Consider the following 21,112-nt stretch of genomic DNA (forward strand, 5'->3'; position numbering starts at 1 on the left):
TTTGGAATGTTTTTTTTTTTTTTTAATTCTAAGTCAGAGTTCTAGAACTCATGGTAACATTGCTTTCAGTTACCAGTAGTGATTGTTTCATTAGCATGTTCAGTTAAGAAAATTCTAATTACATAACTGTGATCTTACACCTTAAACGGTTAAAAGAGTTAACAAAATGAACCACCATTTTTTATGTTGAGATCTGTCAGTATAAGAAGGGGATATAGGTAGAAATGTATTCAAACTAAGATGTGCACTGATATCAGCATTTTTATTTCATTCATTATACATCAATGTCAATGCATGTAATACATTTGCAGGTAATGTAGTAGAGGCAGAGGATTTTGGAGTGTTCAAATCATGGCATTGTCAAATGTCAATTACACTCTAGATTAGTAAAACAGTTATATAGTTAGGCACAATCCCTTCAGAGGAAACATATGTGTCTTATGTTCAAACTAGAAAGTCAAATCTGTGGTCAGTAACAGGATATACTTCAGTGACTACAGGCGTGGTTGAATAAAAATGCTACAATTGTCGTAAAATAAATATCTGTTGGCCAAAAATAAATATGAAATGGAGTTCTAGAACACTGACTTTGAATTTTGAACAAACAAAAAAACTACTCTTCAAAGGGTTCATTTATATCTATTGTCCCATGATCTCATTTTAGTTGTTTCTTCCAGAAGAGAGTGTAGAAAAGGGTGTTCTCTTATCGACCATGATCGGCCTTGAACCAAATCTCACCCGGTATTTCGGGTTCGTCAGTGCCTCTCCTCCCTATGTCACCTCACTCTGCCCAGAATCCCTCAACTGCCACAAACATTCCCTGAGTTTACAGCTAATTATCCATCTCAACCGTCCATTTGCACGAAGGTTCGGCTGCAAAAACACACCTGTAAATTAAAGTAAATTAAAGTAAATTCAGATTCGGGAAAAACTAACAGACCCTGAAGAATCAAGGTTACACCCACTATGTAACCTTGATTGCTTGAACCCTTCCAAAAAGAAGACTTAATTTTTATAGACTTTTATTTTTATTAAATTGTTTATGCCCATAAGCTTGTTTAGTTTTCATTATTCGATGTGTAACAACACTGTTTTTTTGTTTTTTTTTTAGCATTTTGAAAAGTTGTCATTTTCTGCAAATAAATGTTCTGGAATGATAATATTTTTTGTTTGAATTAAAGGCAAATATGGCCAGTAGTTCATGGAATAATGTCAAAAGTTAGCTTTTACACAGACGTAAGTCTACGTGAGATTAAATCTACTTATAAAGCTGCTCTTCAGGAACAGCTTCTGAGTCATGCCTGTGCAATGGCGGTTTTTAAAGGTTATGGTGCTGGCAACATCACATGCCTTGGAGGAGTGTTCAGATTTGTCTGCTCTTTCCCACAATCACCGCAATACCTTTATAAGAAATAGGCCATCTTTTCATGAATGTAATCTGTGTGTACTCACCATTTGTTTTTATATATTTTGTTTGTTTGTATTAGCATAACAGAACTTGTACTCATACTTACTGTATGTTCTCTTGCATTGTTAAGATGCAAGAACCTCCACTAATGTAGTATAAAGTAAGCCGTGTGTTTGCTATACTCTCAATTAATTTTAGTTTAAAATTACTTAATTACAGCAAATGATAGTTTTTATTTTTATTTTTATAAAACAGTCAAAGGCTGGGGAAGAAAAGAAAAGCTTTCCACCATTAATATTCTTGCCACTCACTTTTGTTCTTTTTTCTGTATGAAACAGCAATTGCAACATTTAATGGTTGCCTGTTTAATTTATTTATTTACATTACATTACAGGCATTTAGCAGACGCTCTTATCCAGAGCGACTTACACAACTTTTTACATAGCATTTTACATTGTATCCATTTATACAGCTGGATATATACTGAAGCAATTTCGGTTAAGTACCTTGCTCAAGGGTACAACGGCAGTGCCCTACCCGGGAATCGAACCTGCGACCTTTCGGTTACAAGCCCAGTTCCTTACCCACTGTGCTACACTCCGTCTTTTTTTAGGACAGGTCTTTTTAGTGCTGATGTTTTGCACCAAACATTTGCAGAAAATGCTGAGACTTCAGCTAGACCCTGCCTCTGTTGTGCACATTTCACACGTGTGTAATCAGAAGTTACTATACTGTTGCCAAAAATTAATACAAATAAAATGCATTGTGCCCTGCATAATTTTTTTTTTTGGCTCTTCACTCTATATTAGATTTGTAATGAAACAATTCACGTGTGGTTAAAGTGCAGATTCTCAGCTTTTATTAAAGGGTATTTTTATGCGTTTTAGTTTTACCATGTACAATTTACAGAATTTCTTTTTTCAGCAGGGTGTGGTAGCTTGAATATGCATTGTTTTGTTTTGTTATAACAGCCTCACCCACTGGAACTAGTGGTTGAACCCGTTTTAAAAATAAAACACAACTTTTTAAATTTTGCAGTCAATGTAACCCTCACATTCCTTTTGGTTTCCACAACTTCTACAATATTATGTGTTGTTATTGTACCTCCTGGTTTTGTTTTGACTTATAAGAGGCCCTGCTTTTTGTAGTTTAATTCAGTAATGTATTTTGATAAGGCCAGGTTATGAATGGTTTACCCCCTGATGAAGCCTTGTATCTGTTGTGGTTGCTTTATTCGACTTTGTTGTGTTTGCTTTATTTGACTTTATTTGACAGTGTATGTTTAGGTTGTGACTGTTAACATGATGCGAATGATGTGGGCATTGTATTAATGTGTTTTGTGAGATAGTAGCGCGACAAGGGTGACGTGTACCTGATGTAGGCCATGGCGTGAGGTCTGGACTGGAAGGAAGGTCCTGGCATTGTCCATGGGGTGAGTGCCATTGGTCGCCAGCAGACCAGGTAATTTTTGGTGTAGGGAACTAAGTCCCGGGGTACGGCCAGTTCCACCGAGGAAGAAAGGCAGTCCTCCTCAGGTGCAGTTAGGCGGTCCACCATCACCCATGGAAGTCTGTCGCCATGGAAACCGCCCTTAAGGGAGTCCATGGAAGCTCTCACACAGGCCATCAGCCTGCCGGCGGTATTGTGTGGTGGAGTAAGCCCAAAAGTGGGTCCAGAAGCTCAGAAGTGAACTGTGGCCCACGATCGGAGGAGAGGTTTGCGGGAACACCATACCGGACGACCCAGGCACTGGTGACTGCGCAGGGCATGGCGCATGGCGCAGGGCATGATGAATCAGCTGTGGTTGTCGGCGACAGTGGAATGGCCTCCGGCAGTGTTTCCCGCAGGTTGAGAGTTTATTTTTGGCGGTCGACTCCGTGTACGTGTTTGGGGGGGATTGTTTGTACCGGTTTTTTTTTTTTTAATTGTAATGTTCACATTTTGTGTTTGGGCAATTTTATTTATTTATTTATTTATTTTTACTTTTGGCGTGTCTCCTGATGCAAATGAAATCTGTATGGCACTATTCGCATCAAGTTGTACCAGGGAAAGAGAATGGACAGAATGCAAAAGTTAACCCAAACTAAAACAATTTCTCTCAGCTGCAGGCAAAACTTTGTTATGCGAATGATATTGGAGGATAATATAATCACATACACATTCTAAACATAAGTTAAGGGTTTTAAAGTCATTGGGGCCTGATATCCAAAATGCCCTCATTTCTAACCACAATGATTTGCATCAACCAGTCTGTGGTGCAGCCTATCTGTGATGCAGTTTCTCCCTCCTCCACTAGCCCCCTTTCTTTAAAGAAGAATTTTTCTGTACTAATCGCCATCAAAACGTGAGAATTTAATGCTTTCATTAGCTATCTGAGCTAACTTTAGCTGGGTGAATGCTGATTCTTGCAAAATGCTAGCTAGCATTAATCCTAACAATGTTGATAACTTTGTTGTCTTGGTTAGGGCAGTGGACTTGTTCTTTTTGAAGAAACAATTCATAACAATGGATAAATTTTACAGATTTTGAAAAAACTTGAAATATTTATTTACCTGGTACTGATACAGTTGCACAGCCGTCCTTCTAAATATTTTTGCGTTCAGGCTCTGCCCTCACTGCTCTTCTCTACATATGTTGGGGGGGGTGGGGGGGGCAGCTCACGCAGCGAAACGAGACGGCTGTCACTTCGACATTTAAAAATAACAAATACAAAAGCATAGTGTGTTGCTTATAGAAATAAGCAACTAAATACCAAAAATAATATTTTTGTGTGTTGGGGGGGGGGGGGGGGGGGGGGGAATCTATTTGGGTGAGCCGAACTGCTGCCACGTAATCATAAATAGAGAGCGAGAAATTCGCGGTCAAACGTTCTTCTCACTTGGATGAAGCTGCCGTCTGAAAAAGGTGAGCCGTTGCCAAACGCCGCTCACCAGTTGTTCGAGGGCGGCGCCGACGGCGTAGTCTAAGGAATCTGTTGTCAAGGCAGCGGGAGCCTCAGGCAACGGGTGTGCCAGCACGGTTGCTTCCACGGGCACCTCTTTAATATCCAGGAATGTCCACAGGCCAGGAAATGGTGCTGTACGTCCGTGGGGCTTGCCCTTAAGAGCTTCATAAAGGGGCCACTCATGGTGGACGGCCTCGGGGAACCAAACGGTGATAAAAATGGACCATTCTCAGGAACTCTTGTAGGGCTTTGACAGTGAGGGGGTGTGGGGAAATCGATGACCGGCAGCCCGAGCTGTGCCGCCTCAGGTGGCCGAACAGAAGGCGGAAGTGTCACAGGTGTTCTGCCTTGGAAGAGCTGGCGACCAGGACATCCTCCAGGTAGACAAAGACAAACAACAGGTCGCGCAGCACCTGCGTCCTTAGGCCGCTGATAAGTTTGGGCGGCGTTCTTGAGGCCAAATGGCATACAGAGAAATTCAAAAACAGCTGAATGGCCTGATAACCACCATTTTGGGCTCTGAGGCTGAAGGTACCTGGTGGTAGCCTTGGACCAGGTCCACTTTGGGGAAAAAATAGACTTGCTGGCCAGGCAGGTTGCAAAATCTTGGATGTGTGGAATTGGGTCCTGGTCAGGTGTAGTGATGTTGCTGAGGCATCGGTAGTCGCCGCACAGGCGAAGCCGCCATTAGGCTTGGGTACGTGGTGGAGGGGTGAAGCCAGGGGCTCTTTGACTGACGCATAATGCTAAGGCATTCCATGGAGTCAAATTCAGCCTTTTGCAGTGGTGAGTCTGTGGGGCTTGAGATGGCGAGTTTGAGCATGCACAGGTGGGCCAGTGGAGGAAATGTAATGGTCCATACCATGCTTGGTGGTACTGGAAGCGAATGTAGGTGCTGTCAGGTCTGAGAACTCTTAACAGGAGGTGGGAGCAATTGTCATTGGGCGCAAGGATGATGGACAGCTTCCTGGCTGCGTCGCTGTGCTCACACTCACTAGGGAGGAAAAGAATCCAGTGGCATCAACACTAGACCACAAAGATTGGGAAAAGGCAGATGCACATCCTTTTAGACCAGCAGATCATTCCTGCCATTTCACTGTAGTCAGGGAAACTACTTTCTCTCTTGTTGCATTGAACCGAGCAGTTCACACTCAACAACCTACCAATTTGTCTGAATTACTGCAGTTCTGCAAAGAAGAGTGAGCTAAAATTCCTCTACAGCAATGTGAAAGACATATCAAATAATAGGAAGCGTTTGCTTGCAGTTATTTCTGCTGAAAGTTGTGCAACCAGTTAAGTTTAAGGGGGCAATTACTTTTTCACATGGGTGATATGGGGGGTTTTATAAGATTTTTCATTAAATAAATGAAATAATTTTTAAATTGTGTTTTGTGTTTACTCAGGTTCCCTTTGTATAACATTGCATTTTGTCTAAATATCTGAAACGACAGTTTGACAAATATGCAATAACAGAGGAAATCAGGAAATACCTTTTCATGGCACTGTATGGATTGGTATGGGTATAATGGGATCCCAGGCAAATAAAGACTGTGATGCTAGCAGTGTGGACTGTAAAATTGGATCTGTGCTTTCTTCTCTTTGTGCAAGAAGACAAGCAGCATTAAGGGTAAGTTCAGGTAACTGCAGCATAGCAGTGCAACCACATTTTTGCCGTGGTGTAGCCTGACAGAAACGTGCGACCCGTACAATGTGTTGTAAGGCAAATGCAACAAGCATGAGGCAGATTTAATAAGAAGCTGGTATTTCAGGTTTGTCGTAGGCGCCACAAACATACCGCCACCGTCTTCTAGGAGTGTCTCAGCTGCCACAAAAGTGGGTGCGAGCTTATTCTGTGCGCTAAGACACATGGAGCACATCCTCCCACTCATGTCTGTGCCAGCTTTTTCCTGTGCGCTGGCATGTGCCTGTTCACAATCTCCCACTCAGCCTACATCAGCCTATATTAGAAACAGAAATATGTATATATATATACAAATACAAGAAACAGGCTACCTTTTCAATGGGTTCTATGTGTCAACAATTCTGGTTTTTGATTTACTCATCCATCCAACCATTTTCTAGCCTGCTTATTCCTGAGCAGGGTCGCAGGAGTGCTGGAGCCTATCCCAGCAGGCACTGGGTGAGGAGGAGGAATACGTCCAGGACAGATCACCAATCCGTCACAGGGCACGCACACCATTCACTCACACACTTATTACCTATGGGCAATTTAGAGACCCCAGTTAGCCTACCTGCATGTCTTTGGACTGTGGGAGGAAACCGGAGTACCCGAAGGAAACCCACGCGGACACGGGCAGAACATGTTTGCATTCCACAAAGAATGGTCCTGGGTAGAATTCGAACCCAGGGTCTTCTTGCTGTGAGGCAACAGTGCTATCCACTGCAACAGCAATTGCACTATGCAATGGTTGCCAGTGTTAAATATTAATTTTTTGTGCTTTGTATCGGGGCACACACAGAGCTTTTTCAAAACGTTTTGGGAGCATTCTAGAATGTTTTTTGTAGTCTGTGCGTAAACACGCCAGTAGGAACCGTTCGCTATCTACACAATAGCCTACCCACGAGTGTCTAAACGATTGACCCCGATCATGGTTTTCAACTCAAGAGGCGTTGTACGCGACCTCCTGAATGTGTTCTGTAAACGCTTTGAGGCGTAGCCTACACATGCATAATTAAATTCCGTTGTAGCACAATCGTTGTGTAGAACTCATTGTACAGCGGATTTGAAAGCTCTGTGTGTACGGGGTTCGAGAAGAAGAGGTGACAATACAGGTTTTAGGGCGAGGCAGCGTGTTTGAGGTTTTAGCCTAGGCAACACATAAATACTGCACTGGTGCGCTGGCTTGCAGCCACTCTAAACTCATCTCTTTTTGTTGCTGTATTGCCACAGGCATGCTTGATGACACTTTACTTCCAGTTGGCTCAGACTCTGGTTGGCTCAGACTCACATACTTATATATATATATACCAGAGCTGAAATTTAATGTTCACAGTTCACACGTTAGGTTTTCCTTTGTATGTGACTGAATGCCTCTCCCATTTTGAAAAGCGTTGATAGCTTAACAACTACTCTTTATGAAAACTGAACGGGTGAGCAATAAGTCGTGGGTCATATAAATAATCTCTGCATACCCGTGCAAAGGGTATTTCTGACGCCATATTTTAAAATCTTGTTGCAGCAGTTAAACTATAATTATCCAGGGTGTGAACCCTACAACCAAGACAATAGCGCTCCAAGCCAAAACACTTCAAAGTTGATTTTTTTTTTCACATGCCACACCAACACAATAATTTTAATTAACCTATTCATGCATGCATAATTACAAAACAGAGCAATTTTTCACAGTTTTTTTTACTTCTAAGAACATGTGAAAGGATGTTGAAATTTTGTATAAAGAAATAGGATGTTGAAAGAAATAGAAGGTTTTCACAGCTGCACCCAAGGTACTTGGTGGCAGTGTAGTATAATGGATAGGGAATCTAATGCCAACTGCACACTTTTTTCTTTGCTGCCATATATTAATGTCAGAAGATACCATTTGCATGCTGTTGATATTTAATAATTTGTCAAGTGGGTGGTAGTGTAGTATAGTGAGTAAGGAACTGGTCTGGTAACCTGAAGGTCACAGGTTCAATTCCTGGGTAGGACACTGCCGTTGTACCCTTGAGCAAGGTTCTTAACCTGCATTGCTTAAGTATATATCCAGCTGTATAAATTGATGTAATGTAAAAGTTATGTAAGTTTCTCTAGATAAGAGCATCAGCTAAATGCTTGTAATGTACTTTGGATGTTTCCACCTCCACCCACCATTTTGACCTTCAATTTATCAAAACTAGTAAAGCCAATCAAATGTAACAATATGGAGAATATCACAATTTAGGCACAGGTCCAAGTAATCTGCCATTAAGTAGTTTGGAGATCAGAAAAGTTTTTGACTAGTTAAAAATATACTTTACTGTATTGTAGTGGACACTATGCATGAAAGGGTTAAGGTCACAAAGAGTGCCTTAGCTCTTTGCCTGTACTTAAGCCTGTAAAATACCACTCCTAACATGCACTTTTCAAAATGGATTCTTTCACTAATGCACCCATTCTGCTTTCCAGGCATGTCTTTCGACATTGTTCGCCTTTATGAATATTGCTTTATCGTCTGAATGATCAAAGGGCCAAAGGCACGGAATGTATTTGGCAGATTTGATTTGGTCCCTTGGCCACCAGTTGAATAGCCCTGCTTCTGTCATGTTTTAGTTGTTTCGGATCTGACCACAGAGGCCGGTATTAGCTTACATTGGCCCTTAGGTATTTTGTATATTGTGCTTGTGTCAGTTAAGCTCAGCCAGCTTTTGTTGCAACTACAGGTAAGGTTTAATTAATAAACCATTATATTCTACTATGCGTGAGCCCACACTACAAGGGACATTCATAAAATTTAAAGAAATGTTTTTTTATTTTTATTTTAATATTTTCACTGCAACGTCATCCCATATATATAAAATGAAATGTCCGTTGTTAATTCATATCTAACAGTACATATGAGTCCAAAAGAGGGAGGGGGGAGGGGCATGGCAACGGACTACTATTTCGCCGACTATTATGAACACAAAACGTTCCATTTTTCCCTTCGTCAGGTTAAGTACCTTGCTGTGGTTTTCTTCAAATTATACTGCACTGCCCACTTTGTCTGTATGATCTTCACTTTCCAGGTCTGTGCACCACCGTGTGGACTTATTACCGTAGTACAGTCACCATAAAATAAAACTGTGTACCCATTTTTTTTTTTTTTTTTTTCATTTTAATTTACGTATTTATACCCTGGGGAAAGAAAGACACTGCCGCTACCGTCTGACTGGAATGAATACGGAAAAGGCGGTGAAAATCGTATGTGAAGAAATCTGCATAAATCAGTTTAAATCATTGCGAAGACTCAAGGGCAAACCAAATCAATATTCTGTACCTAAGGCTGTGTTCATGATTTTTAACTTTGCCAAAAAGTTATTTGCAGCCTTTATTGTTGATAGTAGCCTAATGTAATGCTATAATTACTGTTTATTGCCTTGTAGTTTCATTTCTGATGTATGTCCATATTTTCAGGTGTAGCCTAGCCAATATTTTTAATCATTACAAGATATTTTTTAATACATCTCAATACATTTTCATTGCTGAAAGCACAAAACGTTTTCTCTCATTTAGCGACCAGAGGTTGCACAGGCACAACGTATGTCCCTTTAACTGTATGACAACGTATATGCGATAATCTTTTTTATATTATTCATACCAGCTGTTATTAATTCCACCAGCATTTAACAGTGTAGTTGCTCTAAAGAATTTTAAAAAATAAAAACATAGGCAGAATCCAGGGCTGACCCCAACGGAGACCATGATTAGTCACTAGAGGGCAGTATAGGCTTCTATCTCAGCCACAAGGATTCCAGCTGTGTCTGACGAGTTTCAGTGACAATGCTATGATGGTGTAAGATGTACCTTCTAGTTTGACCTTTAAACAGGGATCGCAATGGCATTCTTTAAATCACATATTTTGACAAATTAGACACAAGCTGTCCTAGGCGTATGTTTCATTTAATCTATGGGAGAGGCGCACTGCTGGACAATCTAGTTTCGCGTAGTCCAACGTCAAGTCTCACAATCTTAGCCTACTAGCTATAGTTGAGGCCAAAAGTTTACATACACCTAGGCTAAAGATATTCAAACTCAGTTTTTCACAACTCCGCACATTTCCTATTACCATACATTTCTTCTGGCAAGACAATTAGGGCATTTACTTTGTTCACATCAGAGGTTAAAACAATCGATTAGAGACAGATTTCTTTTAGCTTTAATTCACTATATCAGAACTCCAGTGGGTCAAAAGTTTACATATACCAAGTTGACTGTCTCTAAACAATCTGGAAGATTCCAGAAATCGATGTAGTGATTTTTTTGAAGCTTTTGATTGGCCAATTGTCGTAATTAGGAGTCAACTGGGCATTAATTGGCACCTGTGGCTGTATTTAAGGGCCTACCTTTAGAGCCACTGCCTTTTTGCCCTTGATACCATGGGAAAATCCAAGCAACTCAGTCAAGGCCTCAGAAAAATAAATTGTGGACCTCCACAAGCCCGGTTCCTCCTTAGGAGCAATTTCCAAACAACTGAAGGTACCACGAGCATCTGTTCAAACAATTGAATGCAAATATAAAAATCTTGGGACCATACAGACACTGCATCGTTCAGGAAGGAGGCACAAATTAACAACCAGGGCTGAACGAAAGGTTCAGTTGAACCCCAAGACAACAACAAAGGAACTGGTGAAAGATTTGGAGGCATCAGGTACCAAAGTATCAACATCCACTATTAAGAGAATACTATATCGCCATGGCCTGAAAGGCTGTCGCGCAAGGAAGAAGCCCCTCCTCCAAGACCAGCATAAAAAAGCCAGAATGAAGTTTGCAGGTGATCACCAGGACGAAGACCTAGCCTTTTGGAGGAGTGTTCTCTGGTCAGATGAAACACGAGCTGAACTGTTTGGCCATAATAATCAGCGTATGTATGGAGGGAAAAGGGAAAGGCTTTTAATCCGAAGAACACCATCCCAACTGTGAGGCATGGGGGTGGCAGCATCATATTGTGGGGGTGTTTTGCTGGAAAAGGGAGTAGTGCACTTCAGAAAATACATGGCATCATGAGGCAGGAGGATTATCTAGAAAGACTGAAGCAACACCTCAAGACATCAGCTAGAAAGTTAAAACTTGGATGCCACTGCATGGGTCTTTCAGTTGCAATGAAAAAGCGTGTCCGAGCAAGGAGGCCCACAAACCTGACTGAGTTAGGCTACGTCAGTTATGTCTGGAGGAATAGGCAAAAATTCCCAGCAAAGTATTGTGAGAAGCTTGTGGAAGGCTACCCCAAGCATTTGATTCAAGTTAAGCAATTAAAAGGCAATGCTACCAAATGCTAACAAAGTGTATGTAAACTTTTGACCCACGGAAAATATTATATAGTAAATGAAAGCTGAAATAAATCTGAAATAAATGGAAATAAAGTAGATACCCTATTATTGACTTAACACAGGAAATGTATAGTAACATGAAACATGTGGAGTATGTAAACATGGGGTCAACTGTAGTATAGGGACTAATTCATGTGAAAGCATTAGGTATGTCACCAGTTGTTCACCCAAACATGTCACCCCCCCCCCCCCTCCCCAAAAAAAATGAATGCCTGTTGTGAATTGCAGTGGGCATGGATCACCCAGGTAAGTGTTACGGGTAAGGTAGCAAGTGGCAAGAACTGGAAAGTCTTGGAAAACAAAAAAAAATATGACTTGAAAATGTGGTATGGGAATTTGGAATCAGAACTTCCCCTAATTTTTATAATAATTATGCCCACTATTACTGTAATTTTTGATGATGATGATAATAATAATAATAATAATAATAGCACTGGTTACAGTTGCTGCTGTCGTGGAAATACTTCATTTATACCCTTCTATATTTGCTCTAAATTGTTCCCCTCATGCGTTAATTTCCTCCGGTCCGGTACATGATTGAGTGTATGATCCATGCAGCGGAATAATGTTGGTACAATGATCTTAGTGCATAGTTTAGCAAACTGCCACTGGGTTGTGTAGATCCTAATTATACAGTGCATCCATTCATGTGTTAAATGGCCACACGCAATCTTACTAAGATAGCACGCGCAAACACGCGCTGTCTCGAACATAACCCCCCCCCCCCACACACACACACACACACACACACACGCAGGGCGGCGCCTGTCTATAAAATGCTGGACGGAACATTTCTCAAACTCTGCCTGTAACTTCTCCTTCAAACCGCTAACACCATTCGTCTGCTCGGTAAGAAACCATTAATACTTCCCGTAGGCTCCGCACAGCAGGTGACGGCTTGCAAGTCTCTGTCTGCGCAGTAGGATACTTCTCTTAATCCCAAATTGTGCTCCTGTAGGGTTAGATCAGTAATTTCGGAACCTTAAATGTGTCTTGCATTCGCTATTTTCCTCCTTCTGATTAATTCTGTTGTTCCAAAAATGTTTGGATGTCCATGCCTGCCACGCGGAGGGGGAACGTCTTACCAACCTAGGACTGCTGCCACTATTTGAATTTCTGAACTTAATTGGTATATTTTTTAGATTTCACAAACTAGTGAGAATTGTTCTGTTCGTCAAAACGCTGTTTAATGGTAGTCTACATAAATGAAAATGACTTTTAAAATTCAGTATATATACTTTCTCACTTCAACATTTTCTGAAATAAAGCTTTAACTGCAAATTGAACAAAACTTAAAACTTGGCGAATCACTGTCGTGCTTTCTCGATCAGTATCAATTTTTCATTTATAAAAACTTATAATTGAGAATTAACTGTGTGCATCCTTTTGTTTCCCACTTCTCCCGTTATTTTACCTTATTCTAACCTCGCGTTGCCTTGCTTTGGCTTTTCTCTCGCCCGTTTTAATTCGTCTGTCACCGCCCTGACTCGCCCTTCCGTTCTCTCAGGCAATCACTATTTACCACTTCTCCTTTAAAACTTAATGTCGACCCAGTAAAATGTTAAGCGTTATTAAAATCCGAGAATTAATATTCGATTCCAATTGCATTACACGCTCTCCGTCAAAATTAAATGTGTTCTATTACCGATTTATCGGTGAATATTCCCCTGCGTAAATTCAGTCTGTTGAGTGTTCAATATGTTCCTGTCCACTACCCCGTTCGGATGGCTGTTCAAATGGATTGCAAGTATACAGTAGGTTGCACGTGCATACAGAATGTGTCCAGAGTTCTCAGTAGTGCTTGAAATGCGATGTTGCGAGAAGAGGGATGTGTGAAAATGGAAAGATTCTCTTGTGCTAACGCACACACTCACACACTCTCTCTCTCTCTCGATATGCCGTTCCTGTGCATCTTTTCTCCACTTTCAGACAGTTCTTACCCCACCCCAAAAACACTCGCACAGTCAGCCGCTTGAGACTCACGCCCTCCCTTGTGAGGCACTAAAAACTATCTTGTAATTTACGGTGGCACGTGACCACGCCAAACTATTTCTCTTTATCCCCCCGCTTCATTAGTGCCTATTTGTGTCTTAGTATGATGGGAAATCACGTTCACAGAAAGTATATCGATTTGGCATATTTACGCTAACACTGTTTAAATAGTAATGTGGTACGTTTGTAAGAAAAGTCTTTTTCATATAGCTACACCATGACTCATGGTTGACTCATTCCGCAGACCAGCAGAGCTGTGGTCCAAATGCTAAAACTTTCCAACCCTGCCCCCCTTTCCTCTTTCAACTTTAAAACACTTTGGTGCCATGGCTCATATTTCTGCCAGCATTCCCTGGTATTACAAAACAGACTAGTTTCGGTTATTGCATGAACATTATGTATTGCTGGAAATGCACTTAGCAAATAGCATTAATTAATAGCATAATAAGTAATAAGACAATCACCATAATGGACTGGTGCACACGCTCAGCGTTAAACGTTAAAAACAGATAGTGTCCTTGCTGTTAGCTTTTTGTATTTCCAGTAAATATTTTTTCACACAACGTGCGTACGTGTGTGTGTCTGTTCATTGTCTTCACATGCTACAGCACACCAATGTGCAATACTTCTTTTAATACTATTGTAAGTATGCAGCTGCACTACTAATTAGTATGAAGGTGTTGCATGCAGGGTTTGTCTCACACTCCAAAAGGGTGCGCTAATATGTTGATATCCAGCACACTTTCTCTGTTACTAAAAAGTGTTAGTAAAGTAAAAAGTAAACTATTTCTAACACCTTTTGTGTCAATGTTGCTACTTCTGTGTTATTGGGATGGCAGGTATGCCATTCCGCCAAGTTACGCCTTGGCGAGGGCATAAAGTTATAAGTTACCAGGGGAGAATTTTAAACGCCGACTGTGTTTAAAGTAACACAAAATGTGTTCCCCTTAACTAGACACAAAGGTGTGTTAAAATGACACGTTGTGTATTGTTTTCAGCACATCTGTGTTAGACTTATTATACTGTAAATGAACCCTTAGCCTGTCTCAACCAGTGTAGTGGTTCCTGTCCCTCTTTTTCTCATACTGTGCGGGCTAGAATCTGTCATCTCTTAGTGTAGTAGTTCCTTTCCTCTCTCCATTCTCTTTCATGGTGTAGTAACATTTTCCCCCTCTGGAAATATATATTTAGCATCATTTAATTCTGTTTTTGGCATTTCCCTTGCCGACAAAATAACAAAAAACAAATTGCATGACTAACTTAATTCATTTGCATATCTTTGTTTAATTGCACATATCAAACAGAAGTAGCAAGGGTAATACCATGGTGCAAGAGTACAGCAAGTAATTCACAGTGCTGAGAAGCAACCATTATGTTCTCGATGTACATCACATGTACATGTTATGGAGACAATTGCTTTGCCAATGTGTGACCATGCCAATAAAGCACATTTGAATGGGAATATACCTTCTCCAAGTGTAAGGAGCACTGCATAAGGATTATACTTGGGCTGAAAGTGCAGGTTACCCCCTGACCCATTTGCACTGAGTGTGCTTTTGGGATTTTGCTCTGGATGAACAATAACACACTATCTCTCTCTTGCTGTCTCTATCTCTCTCTCTCTGTCTCTCTCTCTCTCTCTCTCGTTCTCTCTGTCTGTCTGTCTGTCTGTCTCTCTCTCTCTCTCTCTCTCTCCCTCTCTCTCGTGCTCTCAAATTCAAATTCAAAGTGCTTCATTGGCATGACAAAATTAGCATTTGTATTGCCAAAGCATGGCAAGGAACATGTGAACATGTGAAACAAAGAATTATCGTTCTCTCTCTGTCTGTCTGTCTCTCTCTCTCTCTAGTGTAGTCCTTCTGTTCTGTAACCATGCCTTCGGAGTTGGAGAGCTGTATGGAGTCCCTCATCAAGGTCTTCCACCGCTACGCCTCCAAGGAAGGCAACAGCAACTCTCTTAGCCGCCGGGAGCTCAAGGAGCTGATGGAGAACGAGCTGAACACGTTCCTCAAGGTAGAGCCTTCCGTTCTGCACCTCCTCTCTCTCTCCCTCCCCCCCCCCCCCCCCCTCTCCTCCACCTCTACCTGTACCTCCTATGATAAAACAGACATATATTGCTCAGTTAGACATTACATTTAGCAGATGCACATATTCAGGGCAACTTTCAACGATCACTTTCTTTTTTTTCTGTCCTTTTTTTTTTTTTTCAAGCAATTCAATTCTACGGGTGGATATTCTACTGAAGCAATTCAGTTGCAATGTGCCAGCTAGGAATCAAACCTGCTGACTTTGAGTTACAAGTCCAGTTCCCTATCCTCTGTGCTACACTATTACAGTCAACCTTAAGGCGTTGCAGTAGAATTGAGGAAGGAGATCCATATCTCCTCCTTGGCTTCATGCAGGCTTTTGCTCTTAATTATTTAACCAGCCCCAGTCGCTGGATTGACCTGACACTAGCTGCTAGTTCTCAATGAGCTTGTGGATGTTAGCAGAACACTGTTCTTTTGTCCCTGCGCAAGAGGTTCTCTTGTGATCTAATCTATGAGTCAGCCGCCTCTGGCATGTAGACCTACTTAGCGAACTGGACCAGGGCAGATGGCGGAGAGGAAAGCTTTCCACACACGAATTCCGCCATCCCTGCTTTACAGTTCAGTTACACGGGTGGAAATGAACCTTACCAGCTGAGTCTCGACTACAGGTTGAGTTAATCATCAGTTGGTTTATGGAGGACACTGGGGGGAAGCACAAGGTCTGGCTTCTTCAGGGTTTAGGTTCACGGGTTGGTGCATGAGTACTGATGGTTGTCCAACGGCAGAATCCGCCAAGCGTCGCGATCAGCCGTAGTGGGACGATTGCATAGCGGAGAGCGGGTGGTCGGCGGGGTGGGAGAAACGGCCGCCCTCGACCACAATGGAGCCGGACTGTTTTTACACCGCGGCGCAGGCTACATGCATTACATTACATTACAGGCATTTAGCAGACGCTCTTATCCAGAGCGACTTACACAACTTTTTACATAGCACTTTACATTGTATCCATTTATACAGCTGGATATATACTGAAGCAATGCAGGTTAAGTACCTTGCTCAAGGGTACAACGGCAGTGTCCTTACCCGGGAATCGAACCTGCGACCTTTCGGTTACAAGCGCAGTGCCTTACCCACTGTGCCACACTCCGTCCACATGCAAAGCGGACATTTCACAGCCTTCGGAACAGAGAGCAAAAGTTTTTGTCCTCGCTTCGATCTTTTGTCTGCAGCTTTGATTTTTAAAATAAATGCAAATGCTCCTCGAAAAGCCCGCGCTTGCGTGGTCGTTCTCTCCCTCAGCGGCTATTCTTGAAGCTCTGTTCATTTAAAGTCACTTCATTGCCTCTGCAAGCATGCGTTTATGTTAGCAGTTAAATTTTTTGAAGTTTTTAATGTTTACTAAGTGAAACGATTCATCTGTGCGGTAGTTTGGTTCCACTCATTGGCCAAGGACACATTTTTGCATTTTTTAAAAAAAAGATCCCAGGTCAGGATGCATTTGTTTCCTATTTCCTTAAGCGTATACCGGGTTTTTGCCTAAGCCGAGTTCTCGAGTGACCCGTCGGCGTGTTTCTGTGCTCAATTTGCAGCTTGATTTGCAAATGCAACAGCCGTGACCGAGCGTCCCTCCTGCCTCTCTGCGATTAGGGCAGCGGCTGCAGGTCCTTTTTAAAAATGTCGGTTTAAATGAGCGTTCGGTGCTATCAATCAGTCAATCAATCAATCAAACTTTATTTGTATAGCACATTTCATACAGCAAGTGTGCCCTTCACAGAAAATAATTGCAAAGAATAATGAAAAAAATTTAAAAGAATTATTTTAATTGTAATTGATAATTATGATTAGCGGCCGGCTCGTTCGGTTAAGGCGCCGCACCGCGGTGCGCGGACGAGCCCCTCGGTCTCGGATCGAATCTGGGTCGTGCCGGTGCCGGCCGTGACCGGAAGCTTCGCGGGGCGGTGTGTGCGGTTGCCGACCGCGCCGCCCAGGGTACGGGGGGGGTTCAGTCACTTGGGGGTTCCGCGTTTCGTCGCTAACCGACCCCCCGCTTGTTGATCCGGAACGCGCGGACTGCGCGCTGAAGCTGCATTGCGAAAGGTCTTCCTCCGACTCTGTTCTGTGTGAGCTTGGCCGTAGTCTGCGATGCAGAAAAAAAAAAAGCAGTCTGCTTGTTTCAGAGGAGAACCCGCATACGTCTGCACTCTCTTAAATCGGCTGGGGGTTTGCACACAAACGTGGCTGCGGTTGTAGATCGTTGGACATTCCAAATGAGTATATTGCAGGAACTGGATATGTACAACCCTGCACTGGGTGCCATATTATAAATAATTTTTTTAAAAATGAAATAAAAAACAGGCACCAGGGAGAAAGGCAGCTCCTAACAGTGCCGTTGCAGTACCGGGACTGGCCCGGTTTGACTGCCACCTCTTCATTTTACCGCTACGGGTCAGCCTCTGTTGGGCGGCCGCTGGTTCAGAGGACGGCACACCCCGGGCTGCTGGTGCAGCCAGGCCGCAAGGTGCCCGGCTGGCCAGAGGAGGCGCTGTCGAGCCACGAGGCGGAGGGCCAGCGGTCGATTGAGGACACTGAGGCAGATTAAGCGTTGGTCTCGGGTCAGAACTGAATTGGCTCAGACCGGATTCAGGTCCGGCCCAAACGGCTCATCACTGGTGCTCTTGATGGGTGTGTCACATGAGAGGCTCCCCGTGTTCTTTTTTTTTGGAGGTGGGGGGGGGGTGGTTCAGCCTTTTCTGCTCAAATGTCATCTATCCCTGCCCTGGATGCCAAGCTGCATTTCTGGGACTTTTTTTTTGCAGCAACTTTAATAAATTGAACCCCAGGAAGTGGCTTTTCTTATGTAAGCCCAATTTAGCTTCACAGAGTAGCTACAATGACTCATAGCAACAACTATGAGGGAAATACACTTTACCAAAGCACTCTTTCACTTTCTTCTGTCTCATTTCTCTCTCCACTTTCTCGCTTTCTCACCTCTCTGTCTCTTTCTAATCTTTCTTTCTCTCTCTCTCATCTCTTTAAATGATCTCTCCTCTCATTTCTTTAATCTCTTTCTTTCTCTATCTCTCTCGGCCCTCTTCCCCTCTGCTCCACCCCCCTTCTTCTCTTATCATTTTAATCTCTCTCTCTTTCTCATTCCTCCTCTCTCTCAGAGTCAGAAGGACCCTGCTGCGGTGGACAGCATCATGAAGAACCTGGACACCAACGGAGACGGGGAGGTGAACTTTGAGGAGTTTGTCTCCCTGGTGGTGGGGCTCTCCATTGCCTGCGAGCAGTGTTACCAGTTGCACATGAAGAAACAGCAGGCCATGAAGTGAGGGAGGGACAGAGGAGGAGAGGAGGAGAGCTGGAGAAGAGATAACTAACTTTTGTAACGAGTGCACTTTCATTAAACACTCCCGAACCCCTGAAGGCCTTCTTTTGTGCTCTATCTTCGACTGACTGGGTGTGTGTGTGTGTGTGTGTGTGTGCATGTGTGGGTGTGTGTGGGGGGGGTTTATGTGTGTGTGTGTGTGTGGGTGTGTATGCGCATGGATATGTGTGTGTGTGTATGCATGTGGATATGTATGTGTGAGTGGGTGGGTGTGTGTGTGCATGTGTGTGTGCGTATACACGTGGATGTGTGTGTGTGTGTGTGTGCGTATACACGTGGATGTTTGTGTGTGTGTGTGTGTGTGTGTGTTCATGTGGATGTGTGTGTGTGTGCGTGTGTATGCACGTGGATGTGTGTGTGTTTGTATATGCACATGGATGTGTGTGGGTGTCTTAGTTTTTTTAATGCATTCATTTCATACACATACAAATTTCTTGACTCCGATGGACCACTATTCAACATATTTAGATACATATTTAATATGTTTCATACATATATATTTCTATATATTTATACTGTCAATGTGACAGCAGGACTAATGGCAGAAAAATAGGTGCTGTGCATCTTCAGTACTTAACTAACGCTATGGCCTAATTCAGAATACAATAAAAACCAGAAACAGGAATATAAAGAAGTGTCATGCTCTTTAAAATGGCAAACTAAGGTTCCATGGACATTTCCATGTGCCTTTCATTAAACAAAGCTCTACGATATTATTCCACGGACAAGAATGAATTGACAATATGGAATTGCACTCATAAAATGGTGAACAGCTTTTGGTTAATTTACATCCTTGCAACATTCAACATTTTTTGGAGAACAGGCCCATGTCATTAGTGTTGTGCAAAACGCATCATTTGTAATTCTCAGGAACAACACAATAGTGTCATTTTTCCATTTAACAAAACAGCATTAGTTCAGTCACATGTCGCAGTTACAAAATATTGGCAGCACATAAAAGGGATCATTGTATGTTGCAAAAGAAAATATGGTACTAAAAAAAAGACCTTTTATCATGATACAGTACTGTCCAAAAGTCAGACCACCCTTTTTAAATTTAATTTCCAGTCAAATCAGCCATTCATATATTTACTATACATGCTATATATTTTTTTCAGTGTCAGACAATAATGTAGTACATACAGTGGGGTCCAAAAGTCTGAGACCACTAGTCAAGATATTTCTATTTTGCATTTGTTTTGAATGTAATACTAATTCTTTCACTACAAATGATAATATCAGCTTAACAATTTGAGTGAAAAGTTGAATTTTTGAAAAATGTACATGAACTTCAGAATATCTTCGTATTTGGTATGTCCCCCTTTTGCTTTAATGACAGCATGCACTCGAGCTGGCATGGACTCCACACGTTTGTGCATAACCTGATGACCCATGTTATCCCAGCATGATTTGACAATGTTCCAAAGAGCTTCTTGTGATGTCAGAGAATGCGTGGCTTTCTCTGTCTTCAAGTGCCCCCATAAATGTTCAATGGGGTTGAGGTCAGGTGTCTGTGGAGGAAAGTCCATGACAGTCAGGACTCCTTGGACTTCTTTGGTCTTCAAGTAGTTCTTGCAAAGCTTTGAGGTGTGTTTGGGGTCATTATCCTGCTGCAGTATGAATCCTTCTCCACAAAGATGCAAACCAGAGGGTATAGCATGTCTCTGAAGAATGGAGTGGTACTTCTCCTTGGTCAGGGTGTAGTCAATTCGGTGCAGGTGTCCAACTCCAGAGTAGGCAAAACACCCCCAGACTTGAATATTCCCACCACCATGTTTCACTGTGAGTTTGATACACTGCGGTATCATTCTCTCTCCTGTTCGTCTCCTTACATACACCCTTCTGTTACTGCCATAAATCTGAAACTTGGATTCATCAGTAAATACTTTTTTCCAGTCATCCACTGTGAAATGCTGGTATTTATTAGCCCACCCCAAGCATTTGGCACTGTTTCCCCTCCTGAGAAGTGGTTTAGAAACTGCTACTCGTCCTCTGAGACCACTACAAGACAGCCTTCTTTTGACAGTACTTTTGCTGATTGGAGTCTAGCGTTCTTTATTTAGCAAATTTTGTATCTGTGATGAAGTTGCTTTTCTATCTCTCAGGGAACTAAGCTTGATGTATTGATCTTCTGATGGTGTGGTCATTTTTGGTCTTGCTGATCGTTTTTTGGATACAACTGATCCAGTTTCTGCAAAGCGTTTTAGAGTTCCATGCACTGCCCTCTTAGACACCTTTAGTCTAGCCATGATTTGACACTGAGAAAGCCCCTCTTTGCTTAGAATAACAATTTGACTTCTGACACTTTCATGTTTCCCACTATC

General features: G+C 42.2%; 1 protein-coding gene across 1 annotated transcript; it reads left to right on the top strand.

Moving 5' to 3' along the window:
• Window positions 1–12,122: 12,122 nt before the first annotated feature.
• Window positions 12,123–18,826, top strand: LOC118233725 (protein S100-A1-like). The gene is made up of 3 exons (XM_035429606.1): window positions 12,123–12,227; window positions 15,220–15,383; window positions 18,568–18,826. The coding sequence occupies exons 2-3, from the start codon at window positions 15,243–15,245 to the stop codon at window positions 18,730–18,732; spliced, it is 306 nt and encodes a 101-aa protein (XP_035285497.1). The 5' UTR covers window positions 12,123–12,227; window positions 15,220–15,242; the 3' UTR covers window positions 18,733–18,826.
• The last annotated feature ends 2,286 nt before the right edge of the window (window positions 18,827–21,112 follow it).

The sequence above is a fragment of the Anguilla anguilla genome, chromosome 8 (genome assembly GCF_013347855.1).
Source record: "Anguilla anguilla isolate fAngAng1 chromosome 8, fAngAng1.pri, whole genome shotgun sequence".
Lineage (NCBI taxonomy): Eukaryota > Metazoa > Chordata > Actinopteri > Anguilliformes > Anguillidae > Anguilla > Anguilla anguilla.